We start from the raw sequence: 14,254 nt of genomic DNA, 5'->3' as shown, positions 1-14,254 counted from the left end.
TAGGTGTGCAGCAGTTGCATTTTCTGTTGGAACAAGGGTTTGTTACAACTCTGGGCATGAAACCCCATTGTCCCCTGAAAACTGAAATGTCTTCTAGGCTTGTTCTTTACCTAAAGCCTTGACTAAGATCATCTCCTGGCATGTTTCAGCTAGGGACTTACCAAAAACAAACAAGTAAACCAAGGTGTTGGTAGTGTTGCAGTTCACAAATAACTACATTGGTCTTAAAGGAGAAATATACAGATATATTTATTTTTATAAGTAGAAAAATTAAGTATAAAGTTCCTGTAGAACTACTCTTTGCCAGATCAAACATATCAATCATTAAATCATTTCCCATACTAGCAGAAATGCACACAGCATCTTTTGTTTGTAGGAAAATCACTTTTCAAAGGACATGAATTTTGACATTGCACAGCTGAACAGCTGCTCATTTCTTTTTTCTTTGCCTTTGCCACCACTGCTTTTCCAAGAACTCTTTTAGGGAAAGACAGAGGAGAGCTCAATTTTAGATTAAAAACATGTAGGTTTTTTTGAAAGCCTTCCCCAGAGACCTATCAAAAGCACCACCCAGTAACAATCCAGTGGGTAGTTCTCTTGCCTTGGGAAGGAGCTCTCTTTAAAGCCCAACTAATTTGTTAGAAGGGATTATAGGATTAAAGAGCTCCTAAGGGCTAGAGACCCACTTCTACAAGACAGTAATTGTTTATTTCAAGGCTAGTGATGCGGCAGCTTTCATGGGTCTCACAGTTAGTACATCCAGAGACACAGAGAAGGCTGATCAGCTCCCCAGACACCCACTCAGGGAATCCACAAATGGTTTTGGTACAAGAAAATTCCCTATTAAGTTAATTAGTTTTACGTATGGAAAGTTCAGATTAAGAAGAGGACATTGCTTTGACGTTGTTCTGCAGGCAGTCACCACTCATGAAATGATCTTCACTTCAGGCTTGGACTCTTCCAAGGCTCTCAGTTCATCATCCACTTCAGAACTCCACAAAATGTCATACAAACTACACCAAAACAAAAAGGCAAGCGAGATTTAGTGATCATCCTCCTGTTAAGGGAAGAGTCAGAGGCACAACTGGCCAGTATGGGAAGGTCATATGCCAGGAAGGGCCCTTCTAGCTTTAAGAGCAGCCAGAAATTGGCTTTACAGCCCAGGACCCCCTTAGTCCCTGACCAGCAGCAGCCTCCCACCCCTGCCAGGGCTACCACCATCACTCACATTAACTGCTGCACATTACAGCTGGGCTTCTTCAAGGCTTCACAGATCTTCCTGATGCCTTCGTCTTCCAGAGGGTTGTAGCTCAGGTCCAGCTCAGTGAGGCACTGCTTGGTGGCCATGACGGTGGCGAGGGTGGCACAGCAGCCTGCTGTCAGGTCACAGTTCCCCAGCCTGCAGGGAGAGGAGGGAGAGGCCAGCACAATGATCCCTGGCTCCAGGAAACCCTGCCCACACCCAGGCAGCAGGTGTGGACATCCCCAGCATAGACCAGAGATCCTGGCAAAGATGGCATCTCTGAGACATCAGCAGGGGCTGGCCTGTGGTCTTGCCACAGAGACAGCTGCCCTCGTGGTGAGTGCTGAACACCTCAAAGGCCTCCCTAAAGCATAACAGTGTGTGGCTATGGGCACAGGAGGAACCCACTGAAGTTATTCCCAAATTCACCATCATGCATTGTCTTCTCTTATCACTGTACCCACTTTCTGGGACAGTTTTGTAAGTCTTACTGATGACCCATGACCCATCTGCTTCACTCACTCACTGTGAATTCAGGCATCAGAGCACAGCTCCGGCTTCTGTCCAACAGCATGGAGAGAACAAGCACTGAGCATCACACAGCCCAGAGCTGGGTCCAGCTGGGAAGGGAACAGGCTCATGGGGAAGGCAAATCCCACCCCAGGGCTGGAGGTGATGCTCCAGCTGGCTGCCTGCTCGACCAGCACTTGTCCTGGCACCCATAAGGACCATGGAAGTAGAAGACAAAGGGTGAATTCAGACAGCAAGAGAGAAGACAACTTCTGAGAGTGCACCTTACCAGAGGGACTGGATGTTGCAGTTGGGGTGCATCAGCCCTTCACACAGGAGCTCCACACCTGCATCTCCCAGCTTGTTCTCACCTATGTGCAGTACTTTCAGGTGCTTGTTGGTGCTGAGGGCAGAGCTGACAGCCTTGCAGCAAGCAGCGGTGAGCCCACACTCCCTAACCCTGCAAGGCAAAAGTGAGATGAGATCTAGGTGGGTCACCTAGAGACTACCAGGCACCGTTCACTTCTTTACATTTATTTAACAGGAGCCCAGACAGTGGGAACAGAGGAACCAGGGCTTTCCTGCAGTCACTGTACTCCTCTCAAACAAAGCCTGTCTGCTCAGTCCTTTCTAGGCAGCACCTCTCCCACTCTTTATGTGGGATGTCTGTCTTGGAGTATGCACCTAGGAAAGGCACCTGCCCAAGAAGCACAGGAACAAGGAAGGATGAAGTGTGCTGCTCTAACAGTCACTGGTGGCTCCACTGTGCACTCCTGAGGCACCCCATTGACTTCCAGGCTACCAGGGCAAGAACCCAGCTAGGGGCAGGAGCTAAATCTGCAACGTAGGAAAATTCAGGTTCTAAGTGAAAGAACAAATTTCCCCTCCTAGACCATCCCAGCCTAAAAGGTAAGACAGTTAACAGGACAGGATGATGAGAATTGTTTAATGTCACTAGAGCTTTCTTTTGTCTCATTAGTGAGAGAGTTTAGCTCCAGTGGAGAACCTGAGATATCTGATCACAGCACTCATTTTGCTATTTCATCAGGCCTTTCAGACTTCAAGTCTCTTAACTGTCATTTGCTGCATGATAAAACAATTAATTAGAAGCTCTGCAAGTGGTGCTTGGACTCCTTTCAGTTGTAACAGGATAACTGTGATGGGGCACATCTTCAAAGTGTCTGAGTTTAGAAATACAAATCCTTTTAAAGTCTTTAAGTCTAGAAAAGCCCTTTTTAACTCTGTAAATCCTTTCAATAACAACCAGCAGGAGTTGCTTATGGAACCATCACAACTGGGGATCTATGTGGGTGGGCATTACTTCACCTTACATCTTTCTTCAGTGAGGCCTCCAAAGAAGGCAGTAGATATGTGAAACTTGACAGCAGCTCACCATAGCTCCTGAAGTTTAGATTTGGGATCCTTGAGTGCCTGACAGAGCATTTCCATCCCTGAGTCTCTCAGGTTATTGTCTATCAGACTGATCTCTGTGAGGGTCTCCTTTGTACTGATGAGTCTGGAGAGATCTTTACAGCTAGCACTTGTGAGATCACAATCCCATAACCTGCAGGGAAGAACAAAATGTTATTTTCTCCCAAGAATGACTGAGATTAGAAAACAGAGTCCTGTTTTAGTATTCTGAATTTCTGGTTACAATGTCTTATTTTCTTGTATGCTTTCATACATCATACCACACAGCTTCCTCCTTTCCTTACTTTCCACTTGCTGCACCAAAAGCTCTGCTTGTAACACACGAAAAAAGAAACAGAAATATGCAACTCTAGTAGACAGCTAACTCAACTGGAAGCCAAGACAATGCCATCATAAACTTCAATTTGCCCTCTCACCAGAATTTGATCCAAGCAATTTCAGTGTGGTCCTACTTGTTCATGGTGTTCTCCACCCAGTTTTTGGGAATTAACTGATTTGCAGCTGAGACTTTTTTTTTTATCATAAAGGGTAAATGAAAAGTTTCCACTTTGGAGCAAACCAGCAGCACAACCTAAACCTCAGAGGCTGCAGAAGGGATATAAGAAACCTCTGCCCACCCTTACCACAACTTCTGGATTTTGCAGCTAGGATGCATCAGTCCCTGGCACAGCAGAGCCAGACCGGAGTCCCCGATCTTGTTGTCCCCCACTGAAAGATCCATCAGAGATGACTTGTTCCTGAGAACAGCACTAATGTCCATACAGCTGTCACTGGTTATGCCACAGTTCTCCAGGCTGCAGGAAAAAGCACAGTTGGAGTTGCTGCTCCAGACCCACCCGTGTTAGATACACCCCAATACCCCAGGTCAGACTGGGAAGGGTCCTTGCTGCAAACCAGTGCAGCTCAGCCAGGCACTGCTACATCCTGCAAGGTTAAGAGAAGATACAGATATCCAAGATGGGAGTCTGGGTGAGGCAACACACTGCTCCTGCATTTCATGAGGCTGCAGGGCACTTTGACCCAGCCATTCATATGCATTAATGCAAGGATCATTCTTGCCAAACTTCCCTTTTTATCAGTTATCCTTTTAAAGAGGAACTTTTGGCAGCAGCACAGAGTGAGTCCCTGCTGAGCCAAGCCCTGCTGAACCTCAGGGGCAAGATAAAATGAATTGTGCTTTTCCCAGAAAGCCCTTCATGGGCTTTACCACAGAAATGAGACCAAACCCAGCACCTTTGTTTTGTGGCAAAAAAGGGCTCTGGATAAGTATACTCAACAGGCTGGTAATTCCAGTTTAAGATCCAGAGCAACTGAGGGTGATTGTTCCTCTGCTGTGAGACACAGGTGAGCAGTCTCCCTTAGTGAGTGGTGGTTTAACCTGGAGTGCCAAAAACCCCAAAACTGAAAGCCCCAGACCTTTGTGTGCAGTTTCCAGTTACATAAATCTGAGCCAGCCAAAAATCTGGCCTACATTTCAAGCACTCCTGACAACAATTTTTCGTGTCTATGGATGGTGTGACTAGCAGCAGCACTAGCTGCCATTAGAGATGAGCAGCTCTTCCTTACTGTAGTAGCTCCAGGTTGCAGCTTGCCTCCACCAGGCCCTGGCACAGCTGCTTCACAGCTGTATCTCCTAGTGTGTTGTTGCTCAGGCTGAGCTCCTTCAGGGTGGGCTTGCTTTGCAGAGCAGCATTGAGAGCTTCCACAATATCAGCTGTGAGTTCACAGTACTCCAGCCTGCAAGAAGAAAAGAAGTCCAGGCAAAAAGACAACCCTCCTTACACATCCTGCTACCAACAAGAATCAGCTGAGCCTGGTGTGTGTTAGCCAGGGCAGAAAACGTGCCAATGTGAGTTGAGATCAGGCAATGCATAAACCAGACATAACTGTAAGCTTTTAACAGCATCTCTCTGCTCATTTCAGGAAGCATTAATTCTTAAACTAGATCCCAGAGGACCCTAGCAAGACCAATTTTTACACTAGGCCTCCATTGAATCAGTGTACAGGCAGCTTGGAGCACAGGGCTGAGCTCTGCACTGCAACACCATCAAGAGCATCAACTCTGGGCCTGCCCAGGGGGAGCTGGGGGCTGCAAATATGCCCAGGTCCTGCTCAGTCATGAAATCAGGACTAAGGGCAGCAGAATCTGATGTTTCCTGGGCATCTGAGAGGTCTTGCATTTACAGCCACCACTGCCAGAAGGGCTAAACAAAGCCTATGGGAACAGACACTTGACTTACAAGCCCACAAGATCCACGTGCATGAATAAATATGACAATTTCAGGTAAAACAAGAACAAATCCACACCTGGCAACAAAACTCCAGCTTGTGTCAAGGGAAAAGCAAGCATGTATGATGACTGAGAAAGCCCAGTGACTACTTACTGCAGCTTCTGCAGCTTGCAGCTGGGGTTCATCATGCCTTGGCACAGCACCTTCACTCCAGCAGTTCCCAGCCTGTTATCCCCTACATGCAGCTCTGTCAGGGATGGCTGGGCACTGAGGACGGAGCGCAGGGTCTCACAGCTGGCACTCGTCAGGTTGCAGTTTTGCAGCCTGCAGGAGAGAGGGAAATGCACTCAGAATTACAGAGGTTCTTCTCAGAGAGCTTTATTTGCTGAGGCTGGAGCTCAGAAAGGACAACACAGCTCTGATGGTGTGCAAGTGGTTTGTCCAGGTTAGTACCATTATTTTACAGGTGTGCCATAATATTTTATCAACTACACTTGTGCCATAAACAATAGCTTGCATGCTTCCTTCAGAGTAATCACTCATACAGCATCTCCAGCAGAATAAGGATTCACCCTAAACCACGTATAGAAGTGGTTTAAGTATCAGGAGGCTGACCCCAGAGATAAAGCAAAGGCATCTTATGATTTCTTGCCCCCTCTAGAAATGTGATCCAGAGTTGGTAGAAGTTAAAATCTCATCCAACCATGGATATAATTTAGTTTAATGGTATAGTACAAGAAGGATCTATGAAGTTGATCCTTCAGCACTCAGGCTTGGAGACGTAGCATAGGAACTGTGCTGATATTGCTATGGGTTTTTATAGAATTATTGGGTAAGACTTTGGAGCAATAGAGAGATGTTGTGCAGGGAGGTTTGACTTGGGTTTGCTTGCTCTTTTAATTCCTCTTATTCCTCTTATTCATTCCTCTTTATATTCCTCTTCCTTTTATTTCCTTTTTATATGATTTCTCTTTTATTTAAGGCACCTTATCACAACACCAAAAATGGACAATGTTTTTCTACAGAACTGAAAACCCCAGGCTGTTACTTGAGCATATGGAGAAATCTAAAGCCTAGGGCAAACTCTGTGAAAAATTATTTAAGTCTTCCAGTACAGAGTACCACAGTTACTTCTTGAAGGTCCATCAGAGAGCTGCAGTTTCATCAGCTTCACAGTCAACTTTCTTCCTATTTGCCTGACTCCTCATTGCAGGCGACACAGGGACTTCAATATCTGAACCAAAAGTCATATTATTCTTACAAGTTAGTGTTCTGAGGATCCCAGATTTCTCTCAGGAGCTGGAGGAGTCCTGTACCCTGCAGAAGAGATGCTGAACAGAGAAGGCAGAAGCCCTCTTTGAGGGCTTCTGAGGAGCAGAGGCAGCAGCCACTGGCTCTGACTACAGCTCCTGCACCAGAGTTGCTGAGGGAAGCCTACTAATGCTATAATGTGGTGGGGTGCCTCCATAAAATGCCTCCCAGAGCCAGGGAACCCTCCAGTTTGCTGCATTCTGAGGATCACTGAACGATAACAGATCCTGGGCTGGCACCCCCACTGCCTGAGGTTCAGCCTCAAAGGCACCTGATGTGAGTCCTTCATTGAATTTGAGGGGAATTTTCCACAAGTGAGAACCTTGTACATACTCCTTTAGGGTTGTGTGCTTGTGAGTGGGAATATACTGTAGCAAATGGCCTGTGACTGTTATTGTCCTAGATTATTGAGTACTTTAGATATGTAAGTTAGGCCTGTGAGTTGCATTATAGCAAATTCTATATGAACCTTTGTTAAATTGTTTAACCCAGGCTATTAATGAAGTGCTGTTAAGTTTAAGTGCTGTTAAAACTTTTAGGCCTAAAGTACTGGTCCAGTCCAGAACTCAGTTTAGCAGAGATTCTGAACCTTGAAATTCAAAAGGACTGTCTTCTTTATTCACCCTTTCCTGTCCTCACCCTTCCCCCTTCTCCCAGCCTCCATGTAGATAATTCTGCAGTTGACATTGGTTATTGACTTCAGATTTTTGTTTGCTTTTTCTCTATGTGCTTTAACCATCTAGTAAGTAGTAGAGTGAACCTTGTCAACAAATTGTTGTGCTTTCACTTTTATATTAAACCTGCCTTTGATTCTTTAAGAGACCTCAAAACACTCATCTGTGACAGTATGATAGAGCAAGACAATCAGGGGAGCTTTACCATAACTTCTGTAGGCTACAGCTTGGGGTCAGCAACCCTTTACACAGGTATTCAACACCTTCATCTCCCAGCTCATTGTTGTTCAGCTTCAGCTCTGTGAGGGATGGATTTGTATTGATGATGGAAGAGAGATCCTCGCAGTTACTGCTGGAGAGATTGCAGTCATCCAACCTGAAAGACAAGGACAGAAGGAGCACTTCAGTCCTCAGAGCTGCTCTGCTCTCCTGGGCTGGAGCACTGCTCATGAAAGCAGAGTGGGCAATGCTCCTGCAGTTCCTGGGATGCCTCCATAGTATGTGCAGGGCCTGCTGGGTCAAACCAAGATGTGTTCTGGGCTGCACCACAGGATGGGCTGGAGGGCAGCTTCCCAAGCCTTGCTCCTCCTCTGTGCTGCACAGAAGAGGGCACAAATCATCCTCCTACAGCTGGAGAAAGCGCCTCCACTAAAACAGTGACAGCGACAAACCACCTGCCAGCTTACAGGTGTCAGACTGGTTCTGCACTGAGAACTGCAGCCAGCCCAGAGACACTCATCAGCAGGTTGGTGTCTTGCAGGTGAGTCATGCTGGTTTGCACCATCTCCCTCCAGCAGGAATCTCAGCACACAAACCCTGAGTTTGCAGTTTGGCAGCAGCTTCCCCCACGGGATATCAGCATTCTTCTAGATGCTAGTGAATGGATGAGGATGAATTTAATTGAAAGGAGAGCCAAGGAAAGGAGCACAGGACAGCCAGGGGAGGTATAGAGGGAGGCAGAAAAGACACAGAGCAAAAAGAAGGTGTCATTGAGAACCGTACAGGCACAGCCACAGCCAGGAGTGCCAAAAGTTGCCTGGTCATTTCTCCTTACACAACAGTAGGAAACTGAGGCTCTATGAGGGTTCTCCTTCCCTCCTCCAGCAAGAAGACATGGCTTCCAATGGGATCATGCTCAACACTGATGAAACAACCCCTGCAGCAGTCAGCCTTATCCATTGCCTCTGGAGCAGCCCAGCCTCTGCCAGGAGACAACCATCCCACTGCCTTCTGCCACCCAAGGCAGGCCTTGGGAAGTCAAGGCCAGGCCCATGAAGCTTTGCCTGCTTTGCAAAACAAAAGGAAGTTGCCCTCACCATATCCAATGCCCTCTGAGGCACTGCTGGCATGAAGTGGCCCATCCTCTCCAGCCCCAGCAGGATGATGCCATCCCATGAAGTGTGAATTCCCAAATAGCAGAGGGGAAAGATTGCAGTAGCAGCTCTTCTGGGCCCTGTCCTACACCTTAGACCCCAGGAGATGGTTCCCTCCCATTGTTTGCTCAACAAACAAGGCTGGTACTTCTGAAGGTCAAGTGCAGAATTAAAAGCTGACGGCACACGGCTTGTACCTGACTACTGAAGCCAAAATCACTTGACAGCATCAAGCCTGCAACCCAAAGAGTGTGCAACCCAATAAGCACAGAGAGATGTCTTCCCCCTCTTGAGAGGCAAAGGCAGAATAACCAAAATGGTGGTCAAATATTTAAATCACATTACCTAGCTGAGCCCTATGGCACACCAAGAAACAGGGCAACATTACTTCATAACAAAGGATATTTATCTGTAGTTGATAAAGCTTTGCAAGAGGATGGGGATTTATCCACCCTTTAAATTAACTTTCTGGACAAAAATAGGTAGACTCATTCCTGTTGCTGTGCAATTTCTAAGTTCCAGGTCAAACAGTTCTGAAGATGAAAAGCACAGGAGAGAAATGCAACAGTTCTCACTCAAAAGAGAGAATACACAACACTTTACTTACCTAATTGTTTTGCAGGATTTCATTGTGGTCAGAAGTTCAGCCCACCTAGATGGGCTCATCTCTTCACACTGGATGTCAAGCTCCATTTTCACAGCTGAGATAAGATCTGAAAATTAAAACAAAATAAAATCACCTTTTTTTTTTAATTGACTGAGAAGCAACGATGTTCTTCAATCCCCCCCAGCTCTCAGCCATGAGCCATACTGTGCAAAGGGGACAGATTATAATTTTCCAAAACATGCAAACATTAGCACAAGGTCAGGAGAGTGAGAATGGTTTTGTCTGGGACTTGGGAAGGCCTTCCTCTGAGAGGAAAAAAGCACAGGAATCCTCAAGAGATATGGCAAAAGCCTGTTATCTGGAGGCTGCTTGTATGAGAATAAGACATTCCCCTTCCCCCTCCAAGGGAGCTTAACCAGAAGGAGCTTTACAGAGACACTGGTGCTACTCACTACTGCACTGCTGAGCCACACAGACACCAGTTCCACCAGCGTGGGACGCCTGACCCACTGTGGACCCTCAAGCCCTCAAAAATACCCAAAATTGGGGTATTTTTGAGAGAATTTGGGAGAATGAGGATGATGAGCATGAGAACTGCCTGGGCTCAAATTAAAAATCCTGCTGGACATGTGTCTGTATGTGAGAAGTGGAACTTGCATCGATGGGAGAAGTGTTCCTCCACAAATTGATATCCAAAGTTTGAAAGACCACTCTGGTTGGGCAAATCCAAGTACAGAGAAGCTGGTAAGCAGATTTTTTTTTTTTTTGTCTGCAAACTGCATTTCTGAAGTGATGTAAACAGAGTGCTGTGCAGAACAGCTCCAGACAAACGTGCACAAAAGCATGCCAAGGCTGAGCCCTAGGTTTAGTCTACAAGGGAGGGGTTAAAGGCAGCGCTGTAGTAGGTGACAAAATGCAGCCTTGGTCGGCTGGTTTGCCCAGCATGACTCAGACTACGGGGCATGAAAAAGAAATAATCCCTGAGCTATCCCATCGGAATGTGAGCTGCAGGCAGTTCCCATCGTCTTCCCTCCTCGCAGTCCCCCCGTGCTGCCGTAACATCGCGGGGATCCCAAAGCGGCGTTTCCCGGCGGCCGGCCCGGTGCCAGCGCTGCCGTCAGGTCGCGCCCACAACAAACGCGGCACCCACGTGGGGCGGGGCGGCGCTCGCAGCGGCGGCCGGACCGGGACACGGTGCCAGCGGCACCGGGAGCTCGGGACGCGCTCGGCCGCTCCCTTCCCTTCCCTTCCCAACGCGAGCGCTGCCGGGAATCCCGGCCCACGGCCTCCGTGGGATCGCACCACAGCCCCACGTGTCGCGGGGTGATGGGGATCGGGGCCAGCGGCGACACGCGAGGGGACAGTGGCAGCCGGACTGTCACAGCCCTCCCTCCCCGCGTCGCTCGGGCACTCTCCCGTTCTACCCCCGCCCCGATCGACAAAGGGTTCTTCCCCCAGCCCCGAGCTCTGCACCTTCCTGCGAGCCAAGGGGGGATCCCGTTCGGGGTCCCGGGCAGCGGCCCGGTCTATCCCGGGGCACTGCCGCCACCGCCGCCGCCCCTGCCCGGTTCCCCCCGCGCCGCCGCCTCCCGCACCGCCAGCAGCGCTTCTCCCTCCCAGGCTTTCTGCCCTCCCTGCTCCCTCCGGCCCGGCCCGGCCCGGCCCGGCTCCCCAGCTCCTACCGCCGTGCCGCCACCGCGCAGCTGCCGCCGGCTCCGGCCCGGCTCCGCCTCGTATCGCGGCGGGGAGGAGCAGGATCTGTCCCTCCTCCCCTTTTTCCCTTTCTTCCCCCTTTTCCTCTTTCTTTCCCTTTTTCTTACTCTTTTCCCTCCGTTTTCCCCCTCTCCCTTTTTTCCTGCCCTCTCTGACATTTAACACCCTTTCCCCTCTCTTTTCCATTTGTCTTTCCCTTTCTTAATTTTTCCTGACTTCTCCTTGCTTCCCTCTCCCCCTCTTTTCTGACCTTCTTTTTCTCTTTCCCCTTCTTTCTTTCCCCCTCCACTCTCATTTATCTGTTTCCTTCATATCTCCTTCCTTCCTTTTTCCTCACTTATTTTTTTTCTTTTTCCCTTTTTGCTTTCTATTTTCCTCTCATTTCTTCTCATTTCCTTCCTTCCTTCCTTCCTTCCTTCCTTCCTTCCTTCCTTCCTTCCTTCCTTCCTTCCTTCCTTCCTTCCTTCCTTCCTTCCTTCCTTCCTTCCTTCTCCATTCTCTTTTGTTCCTTTTTCTGCTATCTCTCCTCTTACCCTATGTTTTTCATCTCACCAACTTCTCTATTTTTGTCCTCTTTTCCTCCCTTTCCTTTTACTCCTATCTCCTGTTGCCCTTTTTTTTCCCATCCACCCTGGTCTCCCTGATGCTTTTTCCGCTGAGCAGGAGCACTGGGATACACAGGAAACAAGGCAGGAGAAAGAGAAATCCCTATAATGAGGGGATGCATACAGGGTGGGAGTATCAAACATAAAACGAGGTAGTGTACCAGCCTCTGCTGTGTGCCGGGACCTGGAGCAAGATGGGAATGCAGGCAGGTCACCCAGGGCAGAGGCACCGGGGCAAGGTCTCTGCTAGGGGGTACGGGACCTCCTCAGGGAGCTCAGAACTAGGAATTGTGTGAACTGGAAACAAAAATATCCTCAGTGGTCTCCCTGACTTCCAGTTTACAGACAGCTGTGCATGGGGGCCAGCTTGGAGGGCCTGGGAAGTGCCTGCTCCCTATCCCTGTCACCAGTCCTACCCAGGACGCGTTCCCTCTTTAGTGCAACACGCCGGGCAGGGAGCTGCACGTCGCTGGCACAAAGGCCCCTCTCTCTCTCTCTCTCTGAGCTCTTTGGAACGGAGCTGTGACAGCAGTGGAGGATGGGCGCCCCGGGCCTGTGCTGTGCCAGGCCTGCTGCCCTGCCGGGCTGTCCCCGGGTCACCGGCCCAGCCGACCCCAGTGACCAGCGGCTGTCCCCACAGCCGCCCCAGGCAGGGCGAGGGTGGCAGCGCTTGGTCAGGGCTGGAAGGCATTCGTCATCCCTTGGCTCCCTTCCTCCTCCGCCTGCCGGCTACTCCCTGCCTCCCTCTCTATTGTTCCCCGGTAGTTTTAGCCCCGGTAAAAGCTCATTCAGATTTTCACAAGTCGGAACAAAGAAAGGTTTTGAAGTGCCGAGAGGCACTAGGCAACACCCCGACTTGCCTTCCTCCCTCCACTCCCAAAATCTCAGCATCTCCCCCAGATTTTTCTTCCTACCAACACCCTCTTCCCATAACCCTGGCTCACACAACAGTTCAACTAAGCCCAACCAGCTGTTCCCCACAAAGCACGGCTTTAAAATGGTTCCGTGCTCCTCCCCGGGCAGCAGGAGGGAAAGTTTCGGGAGTTTCAGAGCCGCCTTTGCCGCCGGTACGTACCTTGCTGGTGTCGGTTCTGTGCGGGAGGGAGGGGGCCGAGCTGGCGCCTTCCTGCTGCCGTTACCACGCAACCTCTGCTGTCGTACACACGGTGCCTGCTAGAGGGAGGGAAACAGTTTTGGGCTCTGACGGCTTTTTTCCTCCCGTGGCAGCTCTTCAGGGCCTTGCAGAGCAAGCGCTGTGCACACAATTGTGTCTGGCTTGTGATGAAGCTAATGTTGCAAAAAGCTCCTGATGATGACAGAGACAGCTTTTACTTCTCACACCGGATCATGTGGCCACTCGCCATTGTTTAGCCCAGAGCAAGGGAGTAGTTGCCACTGAAGGATCCATCCGAAAATGAGGCCACCGCAGTGTTGAAGAGTAGGTAGAGATGATGGAGTTTGTGTAGTCTCTCCATTCTCCAGGCAAGCCTGTCCTGCCAGGCCTAGGAGTGATGCTGAGCACATTACTGCCTACCTGTCACCTTACCTGGGGGTTCTGCATCCCTCTTCCCAGCAGGGGCTGGGACACAGGCAGCTCCCTGTTTCTGCACAAGCTGAATGCTCACACTGCCTGAAAGGGTCCCTTGGGCACAGCCCTGGTTGTGTCTCCCTAAAACTGCCCCTCAGCAGCAAGCCTGGACCTCACTCCTATACCTCCTTCTCCTAAATTCCCACTGGTTCTTCTCCTCCTCAAGGAAAACCCTGCCATCACTCCAGCTGCGTTGCACAATAGCTGTGGGTTGAAGTAACCTTCCTTCTTCCCCCATTCTCAGTGGTGTGATGATGAATTAATGTTTCAATAGCCAGCAAATGATCCAGCAGCAGGACAGATTTGTCTTTCCCTCCTGTAGCTGTAGATGCTGACAGAGATGATGGTAGAGTGATGACCTGGGAAACAGAGCCTTTGTTGAGCCACAGGAGAAACACTAGAGGCTCTCCCTCCAACTGCTTTTATTACCCTTCTTCTGGAGGAGATGGGAACCGATCACCAGGAGAGCCCAATGAGCTAAAACCCACCTTTCTCAGTGCCCAGAAGAGAGTTGAAAGCCAGAGAATTCACCTCTTCCCTATTCCCTCTCAGGGAAATCCACACAAAGAATTTGCTAGAACAGTCCTTGTGCTTCTGGGTCTGACCTGAAACCTGCTGAAGCACGGGCAAGATCTTGGGGATGGCCTGACCTGCTGGCTTTGGTGTTTGTTGGATGCTCCCTGGCAGGAAATGGAGGGGATGCTGAGGCTGGTGCAGGATGGCTCTGCCCTTTTTGCTTGGCATGATGCTTTCAGGAAGACCACCAGTGTTAGGAAGAAAGTTTATGCTGACAGGAGATCTGCCTGTCAATCAGGTAATTTGGAGTCGATGCCTGTCATTCAGCCCAGCAGCAAAGGTGTCATTGCCTATCCAGCCACTGCTGGCATCTCTCTGCTCTTGGTTCCCACTTCACTGCCCTTATCAGGAGTCTCTAAAGGACAAAGTCTAGTGTTTGTTAGAGGTTTCAG

General features: G+C 49.3%; 1 protein-coding gene across 2 annotated transcripts; it reads right to left on the bottom strand.

Moving 5' to 3' along the window:
* Nucleotides 1-224: 224 nt before the first annotated feature.
* RNH1 (ribonuclease/angiogenin inhibitor 1) lies at nt 225-12,855 on the bottom strand. Of its 2 annotated transcripts, none has more exons than XM_054275640.1 (10): nt 12,774-12,855; nt 9,381-9,486; nt 7,606-7,776; nt 5,569-5,739; nt 4,751-4,921; nt 3,808-3,978; nt 3,147-3,317; nt 2,043-2,213; nt 1,229-1,399; nt 225-1,013 (listed from the first exon to the last, which is right to left on the bottom strand). In XM_054275640.1, the coding sequence occupies exons 2-10, from the start codon at nt 9,464-9,466 to the stop codon at nt 926-928; spliced, it is 1,371 nt and encodes a 456-aa protein (XP_054131615.1). In that variant the 5' UTR covers nt 9,467-9,486; nt 12,774-12,855; the 3' UTR covers nt 225-925. The 2 variants fall into 2 exon arrangements, with proteins under 2 accessions (XP_054131615.1, XP_054131614.1); XM_054275639.1 differs by lacking the exon at nt 12,774-12,855 and adding an exon at nt 11,063-11,103.
* Between the last annotated feature and the right edge of the window lie 1,399 nt (nt 12,856-14,254).

Source organism: Melozone crissalis, unplaced genomic scaffold, assembly GCF_028551555.1.
Source record: "Melozone crissalis strain CALT ecotype California unplaced genomic scaffold, PUWL_Pcris_2 ptg000018l_1, whole genome shotgun sequence".
Taxonomy (NCBI): Eukaryota; Metazoa; Chordata; class Aves; order Passeriformes; family Passerellidae; genus Melozone; species Melozone crissalis.
This window is presented reverse-complemented; position numbering and strand designations above follow the sequence as displayed.